The following is a 24,959-nucleotide window of genomic DNA, read 5'->3' on the forward strand; positions in this document are numbered from 1 at the left end:
TGATTAATGAAATAATGTTTAATTACCATGGGTTGCATTTAAAATCAATTTAAAATTAAGCTTAGTAAGCTATTTCCTTAGAAGGCTATTAGCCTTCATTTTCCTAATATGGATCATTTTTATATTAGTCTCCTTTTAATTAGGACTCTTTATTGTTTAAGATATTTAAAAATAAAGATTTGCTGCTTGTTTATTTATCAATTAACTAACAGTATTTATCAATGCTATTACTTTAATTCAATTAACAGTGACCATGAGCAGAGATCTTACATTTAACTGTTTATGACAGACCTCCTGATTAAAGCTTAAACAAAAAAAAAGATGGATCGGTTTCGGTCGATCAAGATGACCAGAAATCGGTATCGGCTGTAAAAATCCTGATCGGAGCATCCCTAATGAACACCATTAAACTAAAGCGCTTTGCATCTGATGGGTAAATGACTCACCCAGTCACATCCTATATGAGATTATTCAGATATATACACAATATACACAGAGCGGTTCGAGAACTGACTCCAGCCCAGAACCATGACAGTGGAAAATGTCTAATAGTGTAGCTTTAAATATATTTAAGAGGAGCAGACTTCAAAGACTGAACATTGAGGGTTTTTGTATTTGTTTACAAGGTGGAACAGGTTAACGGTTGTTTTTTGCATACAGCCTGTAAAATTAACTGAAAATATTACATTTAGTTTATCAGAAGGTAAATTAATGTGTCATGGCTCACACTATGTTCCTAAATTCTGTCATAATTGACCAGCTCAAGTTTTCTTATGCCTACTTGTGTATTATATTGTGGCACATTAACATGCTCCTAAATTTTTGACTGTGCTCCTTAAAGAAATTGTTACCGTAGAGCCCTGCCTAAGCACCTTTTTATGCATCCGTATTTGTACAGTGCAGTCTTTGGTGAGAGTTATTGATTGCTGTGGATTGCAGGGTTTAAAGTACCAGAGGGATCGTTTTGCATGGGGTCAGCAATGCAGTAGGTCGCACATTCAGCACTAAACAGAGCACTTGTTATGGGGGGTCGGAGGGGGGGGGGGTTTCAAGGTAACTGTTATGAAGCATGACTTCTAGAGCAGCACCTTGTAAAACACAGTGTGTATAGATTGAACAGTTCCATGCATTTTTATATATATATATATATATATATATATATATATATATATATATATATATATATATATATATATAACATGATTAATGTTACACATTAATCATGTAACACATGATTAATAAATATCACACATGAGAAAATTCTACTTACCTACTGGCAAAGTATTACCTATTGATTAAGTATGATTTTCCATAATGATCATGTCTTACTGAAATATAGGTTAAGGCCCTTTGCTATATCATAAATGAAATGAAGGACACAAGTCCATGTCTCAGGGAATGTGTGTAATATCAGGGCTTGCCATCTATCCTGTAGATTCAGCAGTTTTGTTTTGTGACTTCACCACTGATTATAGTCTAAATAATGCAATTAAATTCTCTATACACTGAGTGAAAAGATGCAACCAATTTCTGTCATGTTCTTGTGTAAGTGGAAGTCACATCCATGTGGGGTTTTTTTTAAGTGAAGTGGAAGTTATGAAAATGAACTTGATGTCTTCTTCTTTATTTAAGCACATACCTTTTTTTTTTTTTTTGCTCTGTATTCTTACTCAGCGTTGTTTGGACCCCAGATGGCGATGTTCAAATGATCACATTCATATCATGTCAAAGGATTTCTGTCATTAATCTTAATGCTGGCAGTCTGTTGTCAATGGAAAACCAGGGTACTTTGACAGCGCTTTATGCCTTATGCTAGCTGCAAAGAAAAAACACATGCTTCTCTCTCTCTCATATCTATATATCTATATCTATATCTATATATCTATATCTATATCTATCTATCTATATCTATATATATCTATATATATATCTCTCTCTATCTGTAACTTGGAATACACGAAAATCATGTTTCTCATTTCCAAGACTAACAAGATTTACTCATGAATTCTCTACAAAAAAAACAAAAACAAACCAGAAGCATAATTTCTTTTTTTTTTTTTTTTTTTTTAAACATTTTTATTAATTTCCTGTTGACAATTACATGGCACCCCCCATCCCCCCAAAGCACCCAGATGAACTTAATTCATTGCTAACAAACTGAACATGGATATTAGTTATCACATCTAGACTCAAAAGCAAACAACCAAAGAAAACATGACTTCTGCATCTCCATTCCCAAGAGAGAAACTCCAAAACAAACGACAGCAAACATGCTGACAGATTATAGGATTAAGTTAAAAAATATGCAGGTTTGTAACTGACACACAAAGGAGAATTTATAAGACACACTGTCTATATAGAATGAAAGAGAGAGGTTTGCACCTATTTAAAAAAAAATATTTCTTTAAGTGTTGGGGAAAGGAAGGAAGTTGAATTTTTTTAACTTAAAAAATGAACTTATTCTTCAAGCATCACCACACCCATGAATTACATAACACATGTTAGTTCAGCAACATGAGGACACGGGTACAAACGATGCACACTTTCACCTGTTCAAGAGTGTGTCTGGGTGTGCTATTTGCATGCATACATGAAAGATAGGAGGAAAGAAAAAGAAAAAACCTTTAAAAGACCTGAATAAACATTCAGGATCCTGATTCAGGTGACTACAGTCAAGCTTTAAGAGTAATATTGTGTTTTGTACATCAATGCCATGTTCAGGGAACTAAACTTTCATGAAACAATCCATATGAAGTAAATTTGCACTGCAGTGAAACAGCTTCCAACATGAACACGCCGAGTTGCATGCGAGTCAGAATTCTGTATAAATATTAGTATGAAACATTCAGCAGTTGGTAGACATGTAGTAGTAGTATTAGCAGTAGTTATCCGGTGTTCATTTTATATGTTGGTGCATTAATAAATACAGGTGTACTTTTGACACTGAAGCCTAAGCTAATAGTGCTTCCAGGTACATTTAAAGCAAGATTCAGGTAGAATATTCAGTGCCAAATATTAAGCAGGCAATCAGAAAAGTGCGTTGAGTTTTCTCCTCTTATATTTAAGTCCCTTATAGATGTGAATGTATGAAGCCACATTAGTCATGTTATAATAGCTCTATTGTAATCAGCACACTTTCTGTGTAAACAAATGCAATTAACAAGAATGTGTTTCCAACTTCTGGCATGTGTTAAATGAACAAAACCTTTAATATACCAATTCAAACCCACCTACATGGTGTCATTACTGCTGGTCTGAATGCTGATCCCAGATCAGCAAAAAGACCACCTTTATATGGGGTGCCAAAACTAATTAAACTTCTTCCTCATTCTCTTCGCAGCAGTACCAGGCCACACAGTCATCTCCACAATTCTGAAGCTTCCGTACAAATAACTCGAGCATAAGAATATTAATACTACTCATTAAGATGACAGCCTGGGGAGTGAAGAGCAGCTACCCTACGTGACCTAATAATCATAATCATAACACATTAACATGTGAACAAGAGCCCGAGTCTTAAACAGGCAGCAGAGGATATTTGATATTAAATATAAAAAGCAATGCAAACTACTTCACAGCAAAGAGCGTGTTGTAATTGTACTATATATATACACACACACATACACAATTAAAAATGAAACGCCAAAACGGTACAGGAAAGCGAACTAGAGCGAATCGTCCCAGCTGCTGTAGTGTCCATACTCTAATTGGTCTGTACGTGCGAGTCTAGTAACAGTGTGCCACAGATTCATAATAAATTAGTAGGTGTCTTTAGGGAGAAAGCTTATGCAAACATCTGTCCATTTTCATCCTGAAACATTTTTTTAAATGTTATTTTTAAGTACAGACATTTGTTTCCAAGTCAAACCCTTGTCTTTATTTCACAAACTCTTAGGACACTCCAAAACCAGGTCACAGATTCAATCTAGTACACACACCCTGCCCAAAGTTGGGTGCCATACATGGACATTCAGTTGTGGAATTACATCATTTCCTGCATTTGAGTCACCAGCTTCAGTTACGCGTCTTCAGCAAGCGTCTTCTTCCCTTATGCTCGTAATTAAGCTTCAGGAGTTAACATTGAAGAATATTGAGAAGCTTCAAAGATTTTAAGAGACTAGCTGGTACAGTGCACCTGGCTGGTAAGAGGTTTATAATGAGAGGTTAAACGGGGGTGGGGGGGGGGGGTGTCAGCTAGAGATAAAGGGATTCTGGAGTTGGTCATGAAAGGATGAGAGAGGTGCATCATTCTGCTTTACTGCGCTTCGCTGCTTTGGGGAGCTTCTCCTGAATCCTGGTTGGTTAATAAAAGAGAGAAATGAATGAAGTTAACAAATTATAAATCGAATAGAAAGAAGTCAATCTGCATTAATAAATAGAAAAAGGTTATGAAACAAATGTTATTATGGTTAATTAGCTTCATTTCACACTGAAAATATGGGAGAAATTTTTTATTCCCCTTATTTTTTTACTTCAAGTTCAAGTGAAAGAAGAGGTGAAGGCGAACTTAAAGTAAAATATAAATACATTTTAAAAATCTATCTAGCCTTTTCTCAGACTATATTAATTAATGGTTAGATGTCATTGGTTAATTAGCATGATCTTATAAAGACCTTTGGTCCATAACCTTTTTGTAAAACCCATACTTTTCCAAGTGTGTCATACATACTGTACATACAAATAATAGAGAGATCATTTGTTACTTGGTTAGTTGTAATTTGACATTTACATTTAAACTCTGTGTGCACTACACAATTTGTAGTATTGTGTCAGGTTTTAAAAACTAACATTTTTAAAAGCTCACATTTTAGATCAAGGGTCCTTGAACTTGCCTGGATTGTATCCTGTCTCAAATAAATCTAAAATCTCTTTGACTCTTTGACACAGTCTACCAAATGAATACATGTTCATGTAAACATGTTCGTGGTGGTAACAAAACAAATCTTCCAAATCAGGTCAAGCATTACATGACAAACGTTTCCCCTCAATGTCTTTCATCCACTGCCCACAAGGAGCACTTACACTCACCGTCCACTTTATTAGGAACACCTGTACACTTGCACATCCGTGCAGTTATCTAATCAGCTAAGCATGTGGCAGCAGCGCAGTGCATAAAATCATGCTGATACAGGTTAAGAGCTTCAGGTAATGTTCACGTCGAACATGTCCTTGCTCGTCATTGTCTATCGCCTCTGTGATCCAGTGATCCAGACACGTTGTTGATCATCTAAAAAGACATGTCTAAATCTGCAGTTGTGATTTTAAATGTAAATGTTTGTGACATTTCCAGTCATCCTGGAGTGTGCGTAAGGCACAAGATCAACTCATCTCTCTTGCATCACCAGGTCCTATGTATTGACAGTTGGTTCTGATTCAAACCTGGGATTTCGTTTCCAATTCTGAAAATTTTGTGATAAAGGGCAAAGAGCAGAATAAATGTGATTTCAAATACTGCTGTATCAACCAGCTTTGCTTAGAGCACAGCACTGATGAATTCTCGACTCTGAGTGGACAGATTATGTTGATTAATTTTCTATAACAGCAGCTATGACAGTATTTCCAGTTGGAATTAAAATCGGAGGTCTCTTCTTGGGTGTTATCATTTTTCTAGTAACAGATCATTCACAGAGACGTGTCTGGTGACGCGCCACACAATCAAAGGCTAAGAATAAATATGTTCTTATTTAACAAAGAAAAATTTATAAATCACCGATATTGTAAGGCTTTCTATAAGGAGAAATTTATTTAACATTTATGGAAGGAGTCGTAGCTTCTAGTGCTTCGTAATGGCCAGAAGCTATTCTTAAACATTATATTCCTTTAAGTTTTCCCTTAAAGAATAAGTTTAATAAAGGGAGTTTCCCCTCCTCAGACAGAGGACTTTGCATTCTGTACATAGTTTCTCAGGAAATTGCCTTACTCAAAAAACAAAAAAAACTGGCGAGAGAGAGAGAGAGAGAGAGAGAGAGAGAGAGAGACAGACAGACAGACAGACAGAGAAAGAAAGAGAGAGAAAGAAAGAGAGAGAGACACTGGTGAGGGAATGACAGTTTATAGCTGCTATAATTAACTTGTCTCATGGATGTTCCACAACATTAAGTATAACAATAAACTGTTAAAGAACGCTTTGGGACATGCTGTTATTGAAAGATTCTGGGTGGTTACAGCATCACACCACCCTGTCATTTGTTATTTCCTGACATACAAGTTTTATACACCTTTACTGCACATTACATATTTAGATAAATCAGAAGAAACTTACTTGGCCACTGCAGTATTAACCTGAGTGCGTGCAATATTGATGTAGCGATCAATCTGGGTCTGAAGAAAAAAGGCACAGATTAAAGATCGTGCAAAATGGCTGATAAGTAAATTTCTCCTTTCAACATATTTTAAGTCGGAATTGAAGTATTGCAGGCTTTCATTTCAGTTCACTATGGGGACATGAAAGTGGGTTATCATAGTTTTGAGGTCACAGCATAACTTTCAGAAAAAAGGAAAGTGGAGTAAAAGCTCTAAATTATCTTTTCTGATTGCATCTAATGCAGCTGCAGAGGATGCCTGTGACATTTCATACTACTACACAAAGAAAAACTTCAACAACGTATTTTATGAAAAACAACAAAGGTGAATCTTGAGAGCGCTTACCTTGTATTTCTCATACAATGGTGGTAAAGTGAAGGCAAAGATGTCCACTGGAAAAAGAAGAAAAAAAGTTCCTAATAAACTTGGCTTGAAGTATTAGCAACGATTTATTTCTGAAAGATCAGCCTTAAAGTGCACATATTATGGTTTTGAAACGTGCCTAATTTTGTTTTAAAAGGTCTCATAATAGATTTACATGCATCCAAGGTCAAAAAACACTTTAATGTGCTCATAATTTCAACTGCAGTATTATCTCCCCCCGTGTCACAAACGACTCGTTAAATGATCCGTTCTAAAAGATTCATTCTAAACTCCTTCACATACTCTGCTCTGATTAGTCAGATGTCCCAGTCTGTTGTGATTGGTCTACCGCTGTCAGCGAGCAGCCGATGAAGACCAGAGGCAGGGTTTTTTTTGTTACAAACCTACGTAGGTGTGTGCAGGAAGTAAGTCTGGAATTACTAATGACTCGTTTCAGCTATTCAGAATTGCTTCCTTCTTTTGGGAGTCAATAACTCTGTCATGCGCTTTGATTTTTGAAAATTTGCAGACGTTTTACATTCACAAACAGCTCTAACACACACACACCACATGAAAAGTAATTGTTGAAAAACCATAATAGGTGCACTTTAAACCTAGCACAGTGCTTCCCAAGGATGTCAAAGCTTACCAAGAATGAGGATGGTGATGCCATTGAAGACGGCACCCACATACGTCATCAACCACATGACCACAGCCAGCTGAAACAATCAAAAGGCAAGCAAAAAACATAACACAGTTAGTAAAGTGCTAGATAAACAGACTAAACCGTCAACAAACCGGAACAGATTCCTTCCAAACTAGGCTCAAACTTCAGATGGTTGGTAATCATTTGCTTATGAATAGATTTATTGTGCCCGAATGTGTGACATAACGACAGGCAGCCAGTTATAGAATCTGTGAACTGCTCCTTTCTCTCTGGAGGGCAGAGTGTTCTAGGTCAGTTCTCCAGCTCTTTAAATCTCTGCGCTATTTCCTCTGAATACCACCAGCTCCCACTCGCCATCACCACATGATCAAAAGAGGCTTATCAACACATCTCACTCATACAGACTGGGTGTGTGTTACAAATTTCAGCGAGGGTAGCAATGTACGCAAAAAGGAGCAACTCGATGTAATTGAAAGCAATCATATGCTGCATTTTACCGTCTTTAGCAAACATACACATCATAAATAAACCGCATGGGGGCAGAGACCCGAGTAGCTTTCTGCTTCATTCAAATGAACTCACCTTGAGGGAATCTACCAAGTCTTCGACCAGGAATAGGCGGCTCAGTTGCTTGAGTGCACAGTTGATGTAGGTCAAACACACATCCACGTGCTTGCGGAAGGTCTCAGGAGACAAGCTGACATCCTTCTCCATCAGTTCCCTGCCACAAGCATACGGGTCAACCTAATTACCCAGGCAGCTACATTACTACACACTACTGAGTGCAGACACACCCTCTTGTCTCTGTGGCTTTCTTATTCACGCAGAGAAGAGCAGAGATAAAAATGGAGCACAAAATAAACATGTTTGGTTGTAATAAGTGACATGTTTAATAATATAGAGCTATAACTGCTGAAAAAGAGTAGATGATATTAATTCTGTGGTGCAGGGGTGGCTCACCTAAACAACTGATCAGAAAGTCATTGGTACAAGCCCTGGCACTGCTACTAGGTTTGTGGGCAAGACCCTTAACCATCTGAATAAACTTTCCCTTCTCTCTCACTGGTAGAATAACTTCCATAAAAATAGTAATACCTCAAAAAATATATATACTTATTTTAGTCATCCCTGTACAGCCCTCCTCCACTTGATTTCAGTCAGCAGACTCAATTATCTCAAACTTTCCCCAGAAACAACATAATCATCCCAGAAAATCTAAAACTCTTTGACAAACAACATGGCAAAATGGGTAAAGCCCAATTACACAGACAAGCTAGTGATAGAATAAACACCATTCATCAGCCCAGTCCTCAACACAAAAGCACAATGATAGCAGCAACTCTGACAGCTTTGTGGAAGTTTCACAAGCTCAAAAAAAATCCTCACTCTCACTAACAAAGTACACTCATATATGGCAGGGTCCTGATTTGATATTCCCCAAAAATATACTAAACTTCTATAAATACATTCATGTGAAAAAAAAAAAATAAGTACACCCCATGGAAATTTTTGACCTTTTTGAAAAGCAAACATTTGTTCATCTTTGGAACAGTGCCTATTAATAAAGTTGATATACTTGAACAAAACCTCAAGGAAAATTAGCTTTTTCAATTATTTATTCAACAGAAATAACAGAAGCTAGTATTGTGCCCTTTAGCAGAAAAAAACCTTCTTGTTGGTCTTTTGCATAATTGTCCACCAGTCTCTGATATCGGCTTGCTAGAATTTTTGGCCACTCTTCCATGCAATATTCTTTCGGCTGCAATTTCAATGGGATTCAAATCCAGGCTTTGACTAGGCCATTCCATAACCCTCCATTTCATCTTTTTGAGCCAGTCCTTGGTGGATTTGCTAGTGTGCTTAGAATCAATACCCTGTTGAAAGGTTCACTTTCAGTTCAACTTCAACTTTCAAACAGATGGCCTCATATTATCTTCAAGCACTCTTTGATATGATGCAGAATTCATAGTTCAATCAAAGATTGCAAGCTGTCCAGTCCCAGAGGCAGCAAAGCAGCCCCAAACCATAACATTTCCACCACCGTGCTTCACAGTTGGTGTGAGGTGCTTCTCCTGAAAAACTTTTTTAATGGCCCACTTATATAGCGCTTTTATCCAAAGCGCTTTACACTGTGTCTCATTCACCCATTCACACACACACCAATGGTAGCAGAGCTAAGCGCTAAAAAGTTGTCTTTGGTCTGCTGTTACCGTGGCCACACAACTCCATCTTTGATTCGTCTGTCCAGAGGCCTTATTCCAAAAGGCCTGGTCTTTGGCTATATGCTCATTGGCTGTATTCTTGCAAAAGCTTTTTCCTGGCATGTCTCCCATGCAGGTCAAATCTGTGCAATCTCTTTGATTTTAGACACATGCACTTTGACACCAACAGTTGCAAGACTTACTATGAGATCCTGGTTTCTTGGAAACTTCTTTTTGCATCAGACAGTCTGCTCTTGAGCTGAATCTGCTGGGACGGCCAGTCCTGGACAAATTGGTGTTTTTTGAAATCTGTGCCGTTTGAAAGGACTGCGCCATTTTACAGTGGAATGATGTATTTAAAATTATTTGGAGATCTTTTTAAATCCCTTAGGCAATACAGAACTCTTTAGATCTCGGTCTGATTACACCACACACCTCAGTAACAAAGGGAAGACCAGACACTAGATATGATGGAGGTATAAATGAGACAGGTTCCTCTTGTACTCCCTAAGCAGGTTCTAATCACTGGCACCCAATCTTGAACACCTGATTCTAATTTTATTTATTTGAAGGAGTGAAAAATGTAGGGGTGTACTTACTATGTCCATGTGACTGATTTGTTTTTTTGTTGATGCAAATTGTGAACTTTATTAAAAAATGTCAATTTTATGCGTCATTTGATAGTGTATCAACTTTATTAATAGGCACTGTTTCAAAGAGGATCAAATATTTGTCCAAATGTTAAAAAAAAAAGCCATCAATTTCCATGGGGTGTACTTATATTTTAACTTGACTGTAGGGTTGTTTAAAAACAATAATAAATAAATAAATAAATAAATAAAAACCATTATAAATAAATAAAACAATAATAAATAAATAAATAAATAAATAAATAAATAAAAACCATTACATGGCTAACGTATCTTTCATAAGTGTATTATGGCATTAGGAATAAGCAGTTAGTATAAAAGTTCTTCAACTTGGACCCTAAAAAAAAAAAAATCTAAAAACTTTCCCATCCAAATTTATAGAATAATATCTGTATCTGATCGCACAATTTCCATTCCAAACCTGTAAATTACTCCCAGTGCTGATAATCCCAGCTTCCTGACACACGGATACTTTCAGAGAGAATTTCAGACGTTCTTGGTTAGGTTGTTGGTTCGTACCAGAGTGTGATTGCTGTGTCTAAAAACCTGTCTAAAAACAAACCCCACCAAAAGGGTTTGACTCAAACGGACAAAAACACTACATATGTGAAAGCACAGGGAGTAATTTGCTCCTAACATTGTTTACGTAAAGCCTCGTCTAGATCAAACAGCAAAATCAGGGCAATGTTGTGTAACAAAGGGCTGCGGGATATTGACTGTGCAAATAACTCCCCAGCTCTATCTGAAAATTGCACAACATGGCATCATTTTAAACAAAGCCTAGGCAATTTTCAAACCATGTACTGTTTTGCACCGTTTTTGCCCCTAATTTGGCTTCCACCATTAAAACCCATGAGATACTAAGGCACAGTGCACTTCTTATTCATAACCAACTTGGAGTCAGAATCGTTTGGCTTACTTGAAGGGGTGTCCGTCGTTGGACTTCTGCACGGCCTGGATGACGGTCTTGTAGACACGGAAGGAGATGGTGACACAGAGCAGTGCCAGGAGCAGGTAGGAGATGACACTGATCACGCTGAACGCTGCCAGAGACAGCAGCAGTAGCAGGGAAATGCCAAACACCATGCCTGACTTTTTAGGGTCCCGCCAGTACACCAAGTCATACACTGCAAGACAGAATGCGTGTGTGTGTGCGTGTGTGTGCGTGTGTGTGTGTGTATGTGTGTGTATGTGTGTGTATGTGTATGTGTGCGCGTGTGTGTGCATGGATGTGTCCATGAGAATATATGTAATGTGGTATGTTTGTGTGTGTGGTGAGAGATGAGAGAAAACAATTAATACAGATCATGCACAGACTTGCCAAACCTGTACTAGAATCACTTATGATTTAGTAATAGCTAACAAATTTGACATGAAACGCAACGTTCAAATTTTCTCTATGGGTCCATTATGTAAGTCTGAGTTCTCAAAATGGCCCCCGCTGAAGCGTTAAAGGAACCTTTTAAGAAAGTCTTATATAACTGACAGCCTGTATGTGCGGAGATGCCTTTAGTACATGTGCTTCAACACCTCAGGAAAGCTTACACGCTCATGTGTCACTCGTATTTACGCATAACGTTCTCGAGCCATCAAGCTTGCTCAGAGTTGCAGACTGTCCTCACAACCTTGTAACATTCATCTCTGGTTCCTCCTTTCTGTTCTAGGACACCTCCATGCACACTACAGCACAAGATCTGACTCATGCCAGCACATATTGTGTTTCAAGTTGCCCTCTAGACTCTCTCTATAGATTACGTATACAGACACAGAGCAGCCTGTGCATTTAAAGTCCCTTAAAGGAATCTATTCATTCATTGAAAATACATACATTAGATGAGGAATTGTAGATGTGTCTGACTCTGACTAAATCATAACATTGTTTATAATATTTTATACCACAGCACTGCTGAAGTCCTGAACCTGATCAATCAGATGGTGTTGATCAATTTTCCATAAGAGCAGCTTTGACAACAGTGCCAGCTAGAATTCAAATCGCAGGTTTATATTAATATGCTCTTTCTAATCTGTGATCATTTCTATAGGAACAACTCGTTCACAGGGACTTGCAAGATGGACATTCTACACAATCTTAGACCAAGAGAGAGGGAAAAAATAAAAGCTGGGTAAAGGACTGACTCATTCCACTCAATGTAACAAAATGGTAAAAAATTTGACTAGTTAAAAATTTTAATTACGGTCGTATCAAAGGAATAAAAACACATCCGGGCATGCCGTTGTAGGAAAATGATCTACTTTTGGGGTGGTAACAGTAACTCTGCTTTGCATCCTAGAACAACACACCAAATTGTGTTTTATTCCTTACAAAATGGTACATTTACAGGGATTTTGCTACTACTGAATGTTTCACTTCAAGTCGAAATTATCGTTCAAATGAAGCTTCATTTGTATCCATAGTTTCCATTACAACAACATGTTATTATAATATTTCATGATATCTATTGCTATCTATCTACTGAAGGTAATTTATCCACTGTAAACATTACATTACCACATATAAACAAGCCACAAACTAAAAATGTTTACAAAAATGTGTCATCTTGACATAACTGCAACACAATGGACCAAGGCCAATGATTCAGAGCCTCAGAAAGCAAACCATTGTTTTCACTGCTCCATTTCAGATGCTCGCAGGCTAACAATGAGCACCAGCGTGGGGTTTCCGTCTCACTCTCTGCAGGGGTCAGTGTCTCTCCCAGCATGCTTTGCTAGTGCCCAGAGGGAGCCAGCCTGGACTGAGTGCTCATTCATTATCCCTCCCTCCCTCCCTCTCTCTCCACCGCTCTCCTAAGCGGCCCCAGATACACCAGCACGTCCCAGCGGTAGCCAAACTGCAGTGGCCTCTTTTCAGTAGCAACACTGTTAAGCTCTTAAAGGCACAGGTGCCATTTATAGAAAGTGGGTGCACGGCAATGCATGTTCAGACATTTAAAAACCACATAGGCATGGCTGACCCATGTAGGAGCATGGAAGATAAAAAGTGCCATTTTAAATGTTATATGTATATTATTAAAAATAGCAACAGCATCAGCATGTCATTGTCCCTAACCAGGTTTGTATTAGCGAGAAATGTTGCATTTCTAATCTGCAACAAAATCCATAAAAATTGCGATCCGGTTTGTTCTGCTGGGAGAGCCACAATGACTGGGAAACAATATTTAAAAACAATATTTAAACAAATCCTCCTGGCAGAAAATATTGCAATTCTCCAAGTCAGCTTTATAGACATCCTTGAAAGAATAAAACAAGGTCACTGATGCCTGGTGTTTGTTTTGGCTTTTTTTTGCCTGTAGTAATCTCTACACAACTCCAGTCTGACGATGCTCAAGGCTTTGTAAGTGGTAGAAAAAAGTGACATGGACCACAAACATCCAACCAAACAGAAAAAGGCAGCATTTCTATTTGCCCATCAATTCACGCTTACTCTCTTGCAACGGCAATTAAAGCGCTTAACTAATTTCATGTTTTCATAACCTAGTACTCATTCCAGCTGTACTGAGATCTCTACGGATTTCTGGACATCCTATAAATGTCACTGTGGAATTTAGTGCGGTGAAGATTATTCATGGCCTTCACAACCAATTGCAGACATAAGATCGAAAGAGGGAGAAATGCCAACGTTCTCTATATAAAACCATGAAGCATACCACACCTGGCCTAATAAATATGACATCAATACAATCACAGCAAGGGTCCACTCAACATTATCCCACAGCACACTCTGTACTGCACGGTATTTATTTAAATGTGTAAAAGCACATTAAAATGATTATTCAGCATCGTTTACTCACATCACTTCTGATGAGCATCTTTTGCCCTCAATCTTTGCTAAAACCTTATTATAAAGTGCTTTATATGGCTAGAGAATGCTGCACCAATTCAGAGCTTGAGATCTGGAACTGCCCTACTTTGCAGGTTCTGCAAACTATATGTACTTGGATGTAACCATGCTGCCAGGTTTTAAAGGCTGTGATACAAGATTTAAACAAAGTATATAACTTGCCATGTGGAGAATATAGCGACAGCATGACTTGCTGCATTTCCAACGGGGGGGGGGGGGGGGGGGGGGGGGACGGGACGAACGGACACCGCCATATTATCAAACTGTCAGGATGTTAAATTTCTCTTCTGTTTGTGTAGGTGAGGTTCTCAACAATACACTTAAAATAATACAATGTCTTATTCGTAATAGAGCAGACAATTCCAACGACAACCCTTCTGATGCTCAAAAGTTACCTTGATTTTTCAATAGCATGCAACTGAATATAATAATGTTGTATAAATCCAAACTGTTATGAGAGATTAAGAGAGTTTGTTTAGTATTAGGGCATTCTTTGAGTGCAGGGTTAGCAGGCTGACAGCCTAAGGGGAGGACTTTACCTGTCAGGTGGGTTAGTATTAGAGCCAAGACATGCTCTGCAAGGTGGTAGGCTTCTGCCACCCAGATGTCGATTGCCTCGATCTCTTTGGTTAACGAGGCATCTGGCTGGTTCTCATTTGGAAGACCGTGAGTAGAGGGATTTGGGCAAATTAAAGACTCAGACTGAAATAAAGGTTGTGAAACTGGATCCTTAGCAGAGATTGGAATGTCTTTAGGAATACTGATGTCATCCTGTTCCTCATGACTACTCCCAAGCTCTTTTAAAGCAGAGATTGTAAGGCACTCTTGCTCCAAGTCCATGATCATAGCAGGGGGAGAAGGAGCAACAGATATAGGTTCCTTGGTGGTCTGTACTGAACCAAGGCTCTGGGACTCCTCATCCTGCTGTGATTTCAAACACTCTCTCATAAACTCCACAAAACTATCTGTTGCAGTTGTAGGAGAAGATTCTGCTTCAGTGGACTCAAGTTTGCTTGGGATCTCTAGGGATATCTGTATAGCTGGAGCACTGCACTGGATTATTTCAACTTGTTCAGCTTCTGCTTCAATGGGCTCAGGTATGTTTGTGGGCTCTTCAGGTATCTTTGTATCAGGAGTATCACTTTGGACCATTTTATTTTGTTCAGATTCTGCTTCAATGGGCTCAGGAATGTTTGCAGGCTCTTCAGATATCTGTGTATCAGGAGTATCATGTTGGACCATTTTATTTTGTTCAGATTCTGCTTCAATGGGCTCAGGAATGTTTGCAGGCTCTTCAGATATCTGTGTATCAGGCGTATCATGTTGGACCATTTTATTTTGTTCAGATTCTGCTTCAATGAGCTCAGGTATGTTTGCAGGCTCTTCAGATATCTGTATATCAGGAATATCACTTTGGACCATTTTATTTTGTTCAGATTCTGCTTCAACGGGCTCAGGTATTTTTGTGGGCTCTTCAGATATCTGTATATCAGGAATATCACTTTGGACCATTTTATTTTGTTCAGATTCTGCTTCAACGGGCTCAGGTATGTTTGTGGCTTCTGGAGATATCCATGAACGTGGATCATCATACTGGGTTATTTCATCTTGTTCAGTATTGGTCATCAATAGTCCCTCGGTTAAATCACTGGCTACAAAATCAGAGATCACATCGCTGATTTTGCATGATGGATCATTATGAAAAGAGGGAAATTGAGCAGGTGTACTCTCTTGGAAAGAGGGCAACTCTACTTCATGCCTAGTCACATAATCCTCCTCCTCAGTCAAGGAAAAAGTCCCTGAATCGGTTATCGTCATCTTGTCCTCGATAGCTAAACTCTGTTCATCTAAATCAAGATTTGGCATGCTATTTTGAGAAAGCAGAGGCTCCACAGTGACATCTGCGGAAATGTTAGAAGGAAAAGGCTTAGGTCCGGTATCATAATTCTGCTTACTTGCATCAACAGCCTCATCAAATTCAGCAAGCATAGTATTGTTATGACTGTGTTGAAGAGAGTTGGATTTTAGTAACTCGTTCGTATCCCCATTGTTTACAGGAATCACACCAGAACTTAACTGGTCTTTTAAAGCCAGTTCCTCACTAGTATAATGATCCAAGTATGTATCTATGTCACTGGACTCAAAGTCATTTGAGAGATCCTCATAGTTAGGTGGGAGGTCAGGTACAATTTCTGATGTTTTGTCTGATTTTATATAGTCGAAGGAAGCTTCTCTGGACATTTCGTCTGTTTTCTGTGGCACCATTGATTGTGTCTGAGAGTCCTCCGAGCTATGACTTTTGGAGGGAAAGGAAGTCTGGTTAATCATGTCATTGCTAAGATTATCTTTGATTATCTTATGTTTTGGAGAATACTCTCCATCAGAATCTGCCATATTTTCAGGTGAGGAAATGTCCTCCATTTTTGGAACAGCCTCTTCCAATTCTGACCTTGAAATGTCAGAAAGCTCTTCAGATGATTGTGGAGCCTCTGTTGCAGGTTCCTGCATTATCTGATATCTCTGCTCATCATCTTCCTCTTCTTCAAGCTCCACTTCATAATCACTGAGAACTTGTTCTTCTGTTTCAATTACATTAATAATGGGCACCTGAATACTCTGTTTCTCTTGTACACTTGGAATAGTCTGCTTGTCTGTAGAACATTCACACTCAACAGCATCATCATTACTGACACCACTTGCATCTTCAATAACTGTATCATCAGATTCACCAGAGCTGTCAGCTTCAAGGATCTCTACACCCTCCAAGCCAACGCCTAGAGTGGTAGACTGCTGTTTTGCACTAGGGTCAGCCTGGGGAACAGGAGTTGGAGACTCCAGGGAAGAAGCCTCAAAACCATCAGGAGGTGCAGCAGATGCAGTTATCGGAGTTTCAAAATGGAATGGTGGTTCTTGTGTATCCATGTCAGGTTTCTCTTGTTTGTCCCACATGTAGGCTGTAGGTAAAAATCTGAGATCGAATTCTGACTCATCTTCAATAGTGTCTTGCTTTGACTGATTAGAATCATCATTCATTTGTTTAGACACTTCATCAGGGTTGTCCATGAATTCATCAGGTACACCTACAAAAGATGAAGGAATACCTTGTACATCTGTATCTTTGCTCTTTGTCTCATCAGATGGACATTCGGGCATTACAGACCTCTCTTTCATTTGATCAAAGTCAGATTCGCCAATGTTGAAGTTAGGTGCTGGCGGCAAATGAGTTCTCATCCAGACAGCAGTATCCTCAAAGTCACTTCCACGCCTGGCATCACCAAGAATCTCAAAGGGAGATTCTGGAGAATCTTGTTCACTTGATGTGGGCTTTTTCTTAATGGATGAACGAAGAGTGATACCATGCATCTCAGAATGAGACTTTTCATAGTGGCGTTCTCTGAAATGAGGAAACCCTGCATCACTCCAATCAGAATCATTCTGCTTTGCAGCCAGAGCTTCCAATGCTCTGATTCGCTCAGACACAGGAGATATCTTTATAGGGGAAGAGTCCTGTTTCTGCGATCCAAGCGATGATTCAAAAAGTTCCCTTTTCTCTTGGAAACTACGATCCTTGATTCCAATTGAGGGAAGAGAGTTATCATTTCCATAATTCGCAGGAGAAAACGAACTTGGCTGGGAGGAAAAGCGAAGTGAGGTAGGCACACCATCTGATGGCTTCTCAGAGTCCAGTGCCACCCGTTTGTCTGCATTCATTAAACGAGTAGGGAGGAAGAGAGGGAAAGTGGGGAGGAAACAAAAATCAAGGCACACTATTTTCATACAGATATGCTAAAGTGGAGGGCCATACTTGCAGCTCTGGTGAATGCAAAATGTTCACCTTGATATGTAGTCAATTTGATCAACTCAAATGCTTTAAACATGTAACATTCTTAGGACATTATTTCGAGCCAAAGGCATGCCCCAAAAACTTTAGCAATCAGCACTTAGACTAGTATTTTATACAGCATTCCCAGGATGTTTAGCATCCATTTTGGTGCAGCTGAAGCGGTCATGCATTGCAAGGTTTAATGGATTGCCTTTATTCTTTGCATGCCAGTTGGATAAAGTATGCTTTAAGAATCTAAATAACACAGAATGGAAGATGCTTGCTTTACAAAGTGAAGATAAAATAATCTTGAATATTGTGAATGTTCCCCTTAATGCTGCATCTTTAACATTGTTGAAAGTGTACCTCCTTTAAACTACTTTAAACAGTGCAGAATTACCACACAGAAATGAATAAATCAAATAGTCTGTCAAGGCCATAAAGACATCTTAAATGAAAGAGTATACACACACACACACACACACACACACCGGTGTACATATCAGAACCACCACAAGCGCATGCTGTCTAAGTCCAAAAGAGGAAATACTGTTCAATACCTGCTGACACCCCTGCTGCTGCAGTCGTTTCCTCAATATAAAAACTATCATGATTTTGAGTCAGTTATTAATCTAAAAAGGCAGTGCAGACATGAGGCAAAATAGGTAATAATGAAATAACTAAATGATAACAATTGAGAATTCTATTCCTAACTTGTGATAAGATATTGCATGCATAAGCAGAAATGTTTAGCTAGCAGCCTTAGCCATGGAGGCGACAGCCTGGAGCAGGTTTTGTGGTCCATCCCTTCCCTGTGTCACTCTACCTGCAGTACCATTAAAGATGGGAAGGCGGCGCCTCCATAAACGGTTAGTGGCCGAGGAGGAACATCAAGGACAGGATTCCTCTGGGATACCAACCTGATCCATTTTTAGGATTCTGCTCTTATACAACGTCAACTTGAACTCTGGCATGTTAAAATAACGTGGGATTGGGATTATCCCAGATCCACAGCACCGTTGTTCTAATAAGGGCCAGCTGTTAAGAGACTAAGAAAGAGCACATTTCAAGCATCTGTGAGGGCTTTGCTTTCCTGTTTGTAGCCAGTGTTTGACTTGCGGAGTGATAACCATACAAGACAACTGAAACTATATTAGCTCTCTGGCTTTGAAATCAACAATGAAAAGTGAATAAGAAATTCTTGAACACTGGAGGATACTCAAGAATGATTATGGTCAGTGATTACAATAATCAAAACGGCTGTCAACAGGTGGGACCTGAATATTTATTTTGGATTTCAACAAGCAGGGCTATTAGAGGCACCAGAGGACCAGTGCAAGGTCATATTACAGTGCCTCTGAGGTTGCTACAGAGGAGAATTTCAACTGTGCCAAGCTGACATGCACGATTGACCGTGAATATCCATGTTAATTTACAATTTGGTCCAAAATCTATGAGCAGCAATGTGAAAGAGAGAACACTCACATTCACTGCAAAGTAAATGGATAACTACAGGCACGGCATACATGGCTTTGATGATTACTGTTCTTCCCATGAACGAAACAATGGCTCCTTCCAGTTACATTCCTGTCCTCTGCTTCATTTTATTGTGTGATATTAGGTGGAGTACTCCAAGTATCCGAAATAGTTTCACTTTGACACCCTACTCTGGTGTGGCTACCTACTCAGGAGGGTGGCACTAGAGAGAGGGATTGAGAGCACCGTAGCTGCAGCTGAGCAAGAGATGGCATTCTTAGAAGAGATGGAACAGAAGAAGATATAGAGGAGAGAAGATAAAAATGATAGAAAAGCAGGCCAGCAGCAGAAGAAAACTATACACTTGCCTTGAGGAGACTGAATGAGAGATACAGGCGAAGAGGAAAAAAAGGAATCTGAAAAAATAAAGAGGACAGAAGAATGAGAGGAAAATAGAGTCAGAATCCTTCTTATATGCTACAAATTAAAAAATGGATAATATTAGTGTAGTGCCCACACATAAGCCCCATTACCTGTCTCTTGTGATCACAATCAAAGCAAAGCAATCAAACTTTTCTATGCATCTTCCTTTAAAAGTCAGTGTCAATTTAGGAGACGTGATCTGCGAATCAAGTCGATCGTTTTTGCTATGATGAGGAAGCTCAAACACACATACCAGCAAAGTAAATCTATCTAAAGTTACCCTGTTCCAAGAGAACATCCTGACAGCTTTCTCCAATAATCATTTACCAATGCAGAAAAAAAAAAAATTCTCCATGTACTCTTCAAATTCCTGCTGAAGTTTCCAACATTTGACCCAAACAAGCACCCACACAATGCCTCATGGGCGAGAATTATGTAATCTATGTAGGGAATCCATTTTCTGACTACACTCTGACGAAACTGTGATACTGGAAAAACACTGTCGGTTTTAAGGCTCAGTCTTCACTAGTTTTTTTTTTTTTTTTAAACAAATCTCAAATGCAAAAGCACTAGGCCTTTATATTTTATGGTGCCTCCTTCTTCACAAACCCAACAAGCTCAAGGTGCAACAGACTTGTGAGTAAACCTGTGACAGTGGCAGGTTAGTCCTGTAATGCCGCAATCACAAGACGGACGAGTTGCACTGGCTGTGCGTTGCTGCCAGACAGCAATTCTGGCTCACCTGCACCCTAACCTGGACAAGCGGAACTGGCTGGAGTTTAGGAGTGCGGACCTGCTGCACAGCATTCTGACCTCGCCCTACTCTAAGCTCTGTTCACTACAGAACACACCTTGGACCACCCCATGCATCATCCAGTTTCACTGAGACACACCTAGCAAACTCTGGAAGTTTAATATGTATTCCAGCTGTCATTAAAAAGATATTCCCACGGTAAATTAGCTAACTGTAACTAAAAGGTAAGACAGATGCAAGTTAAAGAAAGTCAAGGATTTCAGTATCGGTGTCTGTGTACCAATTTACATAGTCACAATCTTAGTAATATAATAAACTCAAAGTTTTGAATGGCTTGGTAACTTATTTCTAAAATACTGAATTATTTTGTTCATCACCAGCATTAGATAAGCAATCAAGCATGCTAGTAACAGAGTTCATATTTATCACAGGTAGCATTTTAGTATACGACACTCATCTTGCACACTTTTATAAATAATAGCGGCCAAGCACATCAATACAAGCCATAACCACAAATGCAGAAGTGACCACTATAAGCTGCCAGGTCGGATTCAGCGCACCTTGATATAGATTGTACAAATCTCCGAGACTGTAGAAGAAGAGACGTGGAAGAAACCACTCCCATCAGGATAGAAATGTTTCATCACAGAACAAAGGTGAACAGTCACTCTGTGATGAAACTAACTTTGTAATGATTTGGATTGATGTTCCCGTCTAAGAGGACGAGTGGACAAACTGTCAGCCCTGTTTTTTTCCTCCTTTACTTGTCCCCTGTACTTATCTGTTTATCACCAACATTAGCCAAGTTAACTGGTTTACGCACAGGTTCTGCAGACACCATTTCTAGATGCCACACAGTCCTCTAACCTGTTAACAGCTGGTCGTTGAGATACTTTAGTGATATCAGTAACTGAATTCAATATGCAATGTGACACTTGTAAAGATTTAGCTACATGTTTGCTCTCTGATAGGAGAAGTTTCAAAATTACACACAGTGCAAAAAGACAAATCTCTTGCAGTGGGTGAAAAAAAAAATCAATGTGGCATAAGGTTGGAAACTTCAGCATGACACAACTTGTGCATAGTTTTGACATCAATTCCTTCTGAAAGCAGTCTTCTCAGCCACCTGTCTGACTCAGCCTTGAACACTTTAGATTAGATTTAAGCTATATTTAGCTTCAGCATCTGTTAACCTAGTTAGGTCTGAGTTTTATAATTTAGTACTCAGAGACAAAGCTGAAATTTTTGACAACTGCCACTCGGACTAGGTCCTTTTCAGGTCACTAATAGGTCAGTAATTTGAGTTGCCTTGGCGCGTATGACACGCTTGACGCTTTGTAAGACATACTGCATATGTACAGTACAACTGCTCATAGTGTACTGGATTTCATCAGGAAGTATCTGTCTCTTCTTACATGTTAGCAGATAACCAAATGGTCTGATCTGAAGATGTGGGAATGGTCTTAAGCCTCAAGCCATTGGATAGGAAAAAAAATTAAAAAATCAAAGTGTAACAGAAGTGTCATTACTCTGTGATATGACCATATAACATGAAGTCCAAAATAATAGTAGTAGTTACATTCAAACAATTTGTTCAAACACTACTTGCTAACCTAAGCTAAGCAAACAGACCTGCCTCAGTGAGAAACTCATCACATCATTTACATCTAACCAAAACATCTAAATGTTTCTTCATGGAGTACAATTAGTTTGCATTTAAATGCTGTAGGCCCATGCATTGCCAATTTTCACAACTGTGTACGTTCTGTCCCCCCCCATTGAGAAAATTGTTGTTAATAATTTACCATATCTGCATCAATATGAGGTATTAAAACAGTAGAACAGAGACAGCATTTAAATCTAATTCAATAATAGATCATGAACACAACAGGCATATTTATGAACAATGCAACAGAAACTTGCATTATTAACTCAGTAACCTTTACCTGAAATACATTTTGCCTTATACATGACATTTAGGGCTTGTGTGTTTCAGAATGATGCCGCTGACTTGATCATCTGATCCAGTGTTCGCTCTCGGGTACTAAACCGTACTTCCATGGGGACATTTTCTGTACCTTTATTGTGTATCTAACTTGAGAATGTGCATGGTGTGTACCTTTAATTAGCTTTTATCCTGAAGCTTTAAAAGTCTTCTGTGGTGTTTCAAGGAAAAAAATCCATTGTGAACAACATGCATATTAATATGAACAAAAAGTTTAAAAGAATTCAATTCCAGGGTAATTATTATTTTATTTATAATTACCCTGAGATCTTCAATGGCATCCAAGATTTAGCCCATTTTATAATTAAATTCTGAATTGAACTCTTTAAAACTCTCTCATTGACATGGTCACTTTGATCAATAGTTTCCTTCATTACCCACAATGCTGTTTGACAAACTGGACAGTGGTGCCAGTAGGATTTAGCCCTTGCGTCATCTCTACCTAATGAGAGTGATGCAGCATTTTTTTGTCCTGTAGACTGACCGTCTTCAAACCATATCATCTGTATACTCAGCTCTAACAGATAAGGTTTCAAACCTTCAACTTTCGTGTTAAAGTCCCCATGAAGTGCCTTGAAACACGCAGCAGTATTTGATGTGTTGATGTAATTTCAACTGAAACAGGAAATCAGGGCAGGACATATTGAGTGGCCCTTCCCCCTTTAAAAACAGCCAAAAGCGTTTCGCTTACCTCACAGTCCGGGCTACTTGACAGTTAGCACCATGGACGCGAGCCCGAGCAATAACGATGCATTGGATTCAATTGCCATTTGCTTCTTAACCAACTTACAGTTGGAAATCTGAATAAAATGCACTCGCTCAAACAGCCAAAGCCACAATTACGACCCATGCTTGCCGATATGATTTCTCTCGCTCAATGACGGCAACTTCAGCAAGGTGATTTTTTTTTATATATATAACGTTGAGGGAGGGACACTTTAGATTCTAGAGAGCTTTTGATTGGACAGAAAATCTGATGAGACATTGAAGTGCAGAATGACGTCATCAAAACTGTCGATGCGTATTGGTGGTAGAGAGAGACTGTACATTTTGAATGCTTACATCTTCTAAATGTAAATTTTGTCATCGGTTTGGAGCACACTAGCTTATAGATAACCTTAAGGCGAACATATTCATACTAAAAGCCACAAATTTTGATTTGTGGACTTTTCTTTTAAGGTCCTATTATGTACCTTACATTTTCAGGTAAACATACATACTGAAAGTACAAAAGGTATACCAGCCCAGAAACAGTGGTGGTACTTAGTGGTACCATCCCATAAATAGTGTGGTGTCTATGGTATTATACTGCAAGGCAACACTGCCACCATATTTAAATAAACGTCCCAAAACCAACACCTGTGATGACTGTCAACAAAAGAACTGGCATCCCAATGGGTGGCCATTTTGAACAGAGAACCATAACAATACTCAGTACCACCTACATCATATTTTATATTTTATATGACTCTTCAAATATGCAGTCCGGCATACACGAAAAAAAAACAAGATTTATGCATGAGCCTCAGGTTTATTTAATTTAATGAGGCCACGGCGTAGTGTTGATAATGGCGAATGAACAATAAGAGTAGAAGTATAACGAGGCTTTTCTTTCTTGTCGACGTTTTCAAGAGCGTACAAGCTTAAAAAAGGATAGGAAACACAACATTTGCAGCTATAACAGCATGTATTCAGAGTATATTAGCACTGTGTATAACTAAATAGTGTACATTTGTACAACATTAGACTAAACACACACACAGAGCTAGCTCATGTCCTTCGTCGCCCGCAGTAGCAATGCAAAGGCGCTGCACTGCAGCACAGAGCTACTGTAGGAGCTCATGAAAATGTGTCACCACGGTTCTATTTCCTGGACATAAAGTTAAAAGTTAGGTCGCAGATAAAGCCACTTCCTTTCTATAACCAATAAAGGCTGTAGTTCGCTCCAAAAAGAACCGCAAAAGAACCACAACGCAGTAGGAAAATCATCTACGCCGTTAAAATGTAAACATAAACATGATTCACTGGAGGACTGAGCTCGAAAATAATAATAATAATAATAATAATAATAATAATAATAATAATAATAATCAAAACTAACACTAAAACGTTTCCCTATTCTATTAAAGGTTTCGACACTGTTGTTGTTGTTGTTGTTGTTTTGGCGGAGGTCAGAGTGACGGTTTGTCGAGCTATTAAATCATTTTGGGTTTATTTCCTGCCAGAACGGAGGCGCTGATTAAACCGATTCAGCCTGGTTCTCTTACCGGAAAACTTCGAGTCTTTGGCGCGTCCATCGTTCAGCCCTTGGGACGACGATATCTGGTGGGACTGTGTCATCGGATCTGCCATGTTGTTTTGCGTTTAAAAACGCAACACTTAAGTACAACAGCTCAGTAACGCTGTCCGCGTGAATAGGCCCGGATCACCGGAGT

At 38.9% G+C, this 24,959-nt stretch overlaps 1 protein-coding gene across 2 annotated transcripts; it reads right to left on the reverse strand.

The window, feature by feature from the left end:
- Nucleotides 1-2,047: 2,047 nt before the first annotated feature.
- On the reverse strand, nucleotides 2,048-24,930 carry rtn3 (reticulon 3). Of its 2 annotated transcripts, XM_053628850.1 has the most exons (9): nucleotides 24,792-24,876; nucleotides 19,711-19,758; nucleotides 14,583-17,744; nucleotides 11,104-11,311; nucleotides 7,916-8,054; nucleotides 7,316-7,385; nucleotides 6,649-6,695; nucleotides 6,263-6,321; nucleotides 2,048-4,294 (listed from the first exon to the last, which is right to left on the reverse strand). In XM_053628850.1, exons 1-9 carry the CDS (start codon nucleotides 24,874-24,876, stop codon nucleotides 4,246-4,248), a joined length of 3,867 nt encoding a protein of 1,288 aa, XP_053484825.1. In that variant the 3' UTR covers nucleotides 2,048-4,245. The 2 variants fall into 2 exon arrangements, with proteins under 2 accessions (XP_053484825.1, XP_053484824.1); XM_053628849.1 differs by lacking the exons at nucleotides 14,583-17,744; nucleotides 19,711-19,758 and having other exon boundaries at nucleotides 2,165-4,294; nucleotides 24,792-24,930.
- Nucleotides 24,931-24,959: the final 29 nt, after the last annotated feature.

The sequence above is a fragment of the Ictalurus furcatus genome, chromosome 7 (genome assembly GCF_023375685.1).
Source record: "Ictalurus furcatus strain D&B chromosome 7, Billie_1.0, whole genome shotgun sequence".
In the NCBI taxonomy this organism is placed as follows: Eukaryota; Metazoa; Chordata; class Actinopteri; order Siluriformes; family Ictaluridae; genus Ictalurus; species Ictalurus furcatus.

Bases quoted from the DNA above. Each gene is read 5' to 3' on its own strand.
- rtn3 (XM_053628850.1), bottom strand. From the start codon at position 24,876: ATGGCAGATCCGATGACACAGTCCCACCAGATATCGTCGTCCCAAGGG. The intron at 11,312-14,582 runs GTAAAGTCCTCC...TCTGTCTTGCAG, and splicing joins AATACTAACCCACCTGACAG to TGTATGACTTGGTGTACTGG. The intron at 7,386-7,915 runs GTGAGTTCATTT...TGATTGTTTCAG, and splicing joins ACTTGGTAGATTCCCTCAAG to CTGGCTGTGGTCATGTGGTT.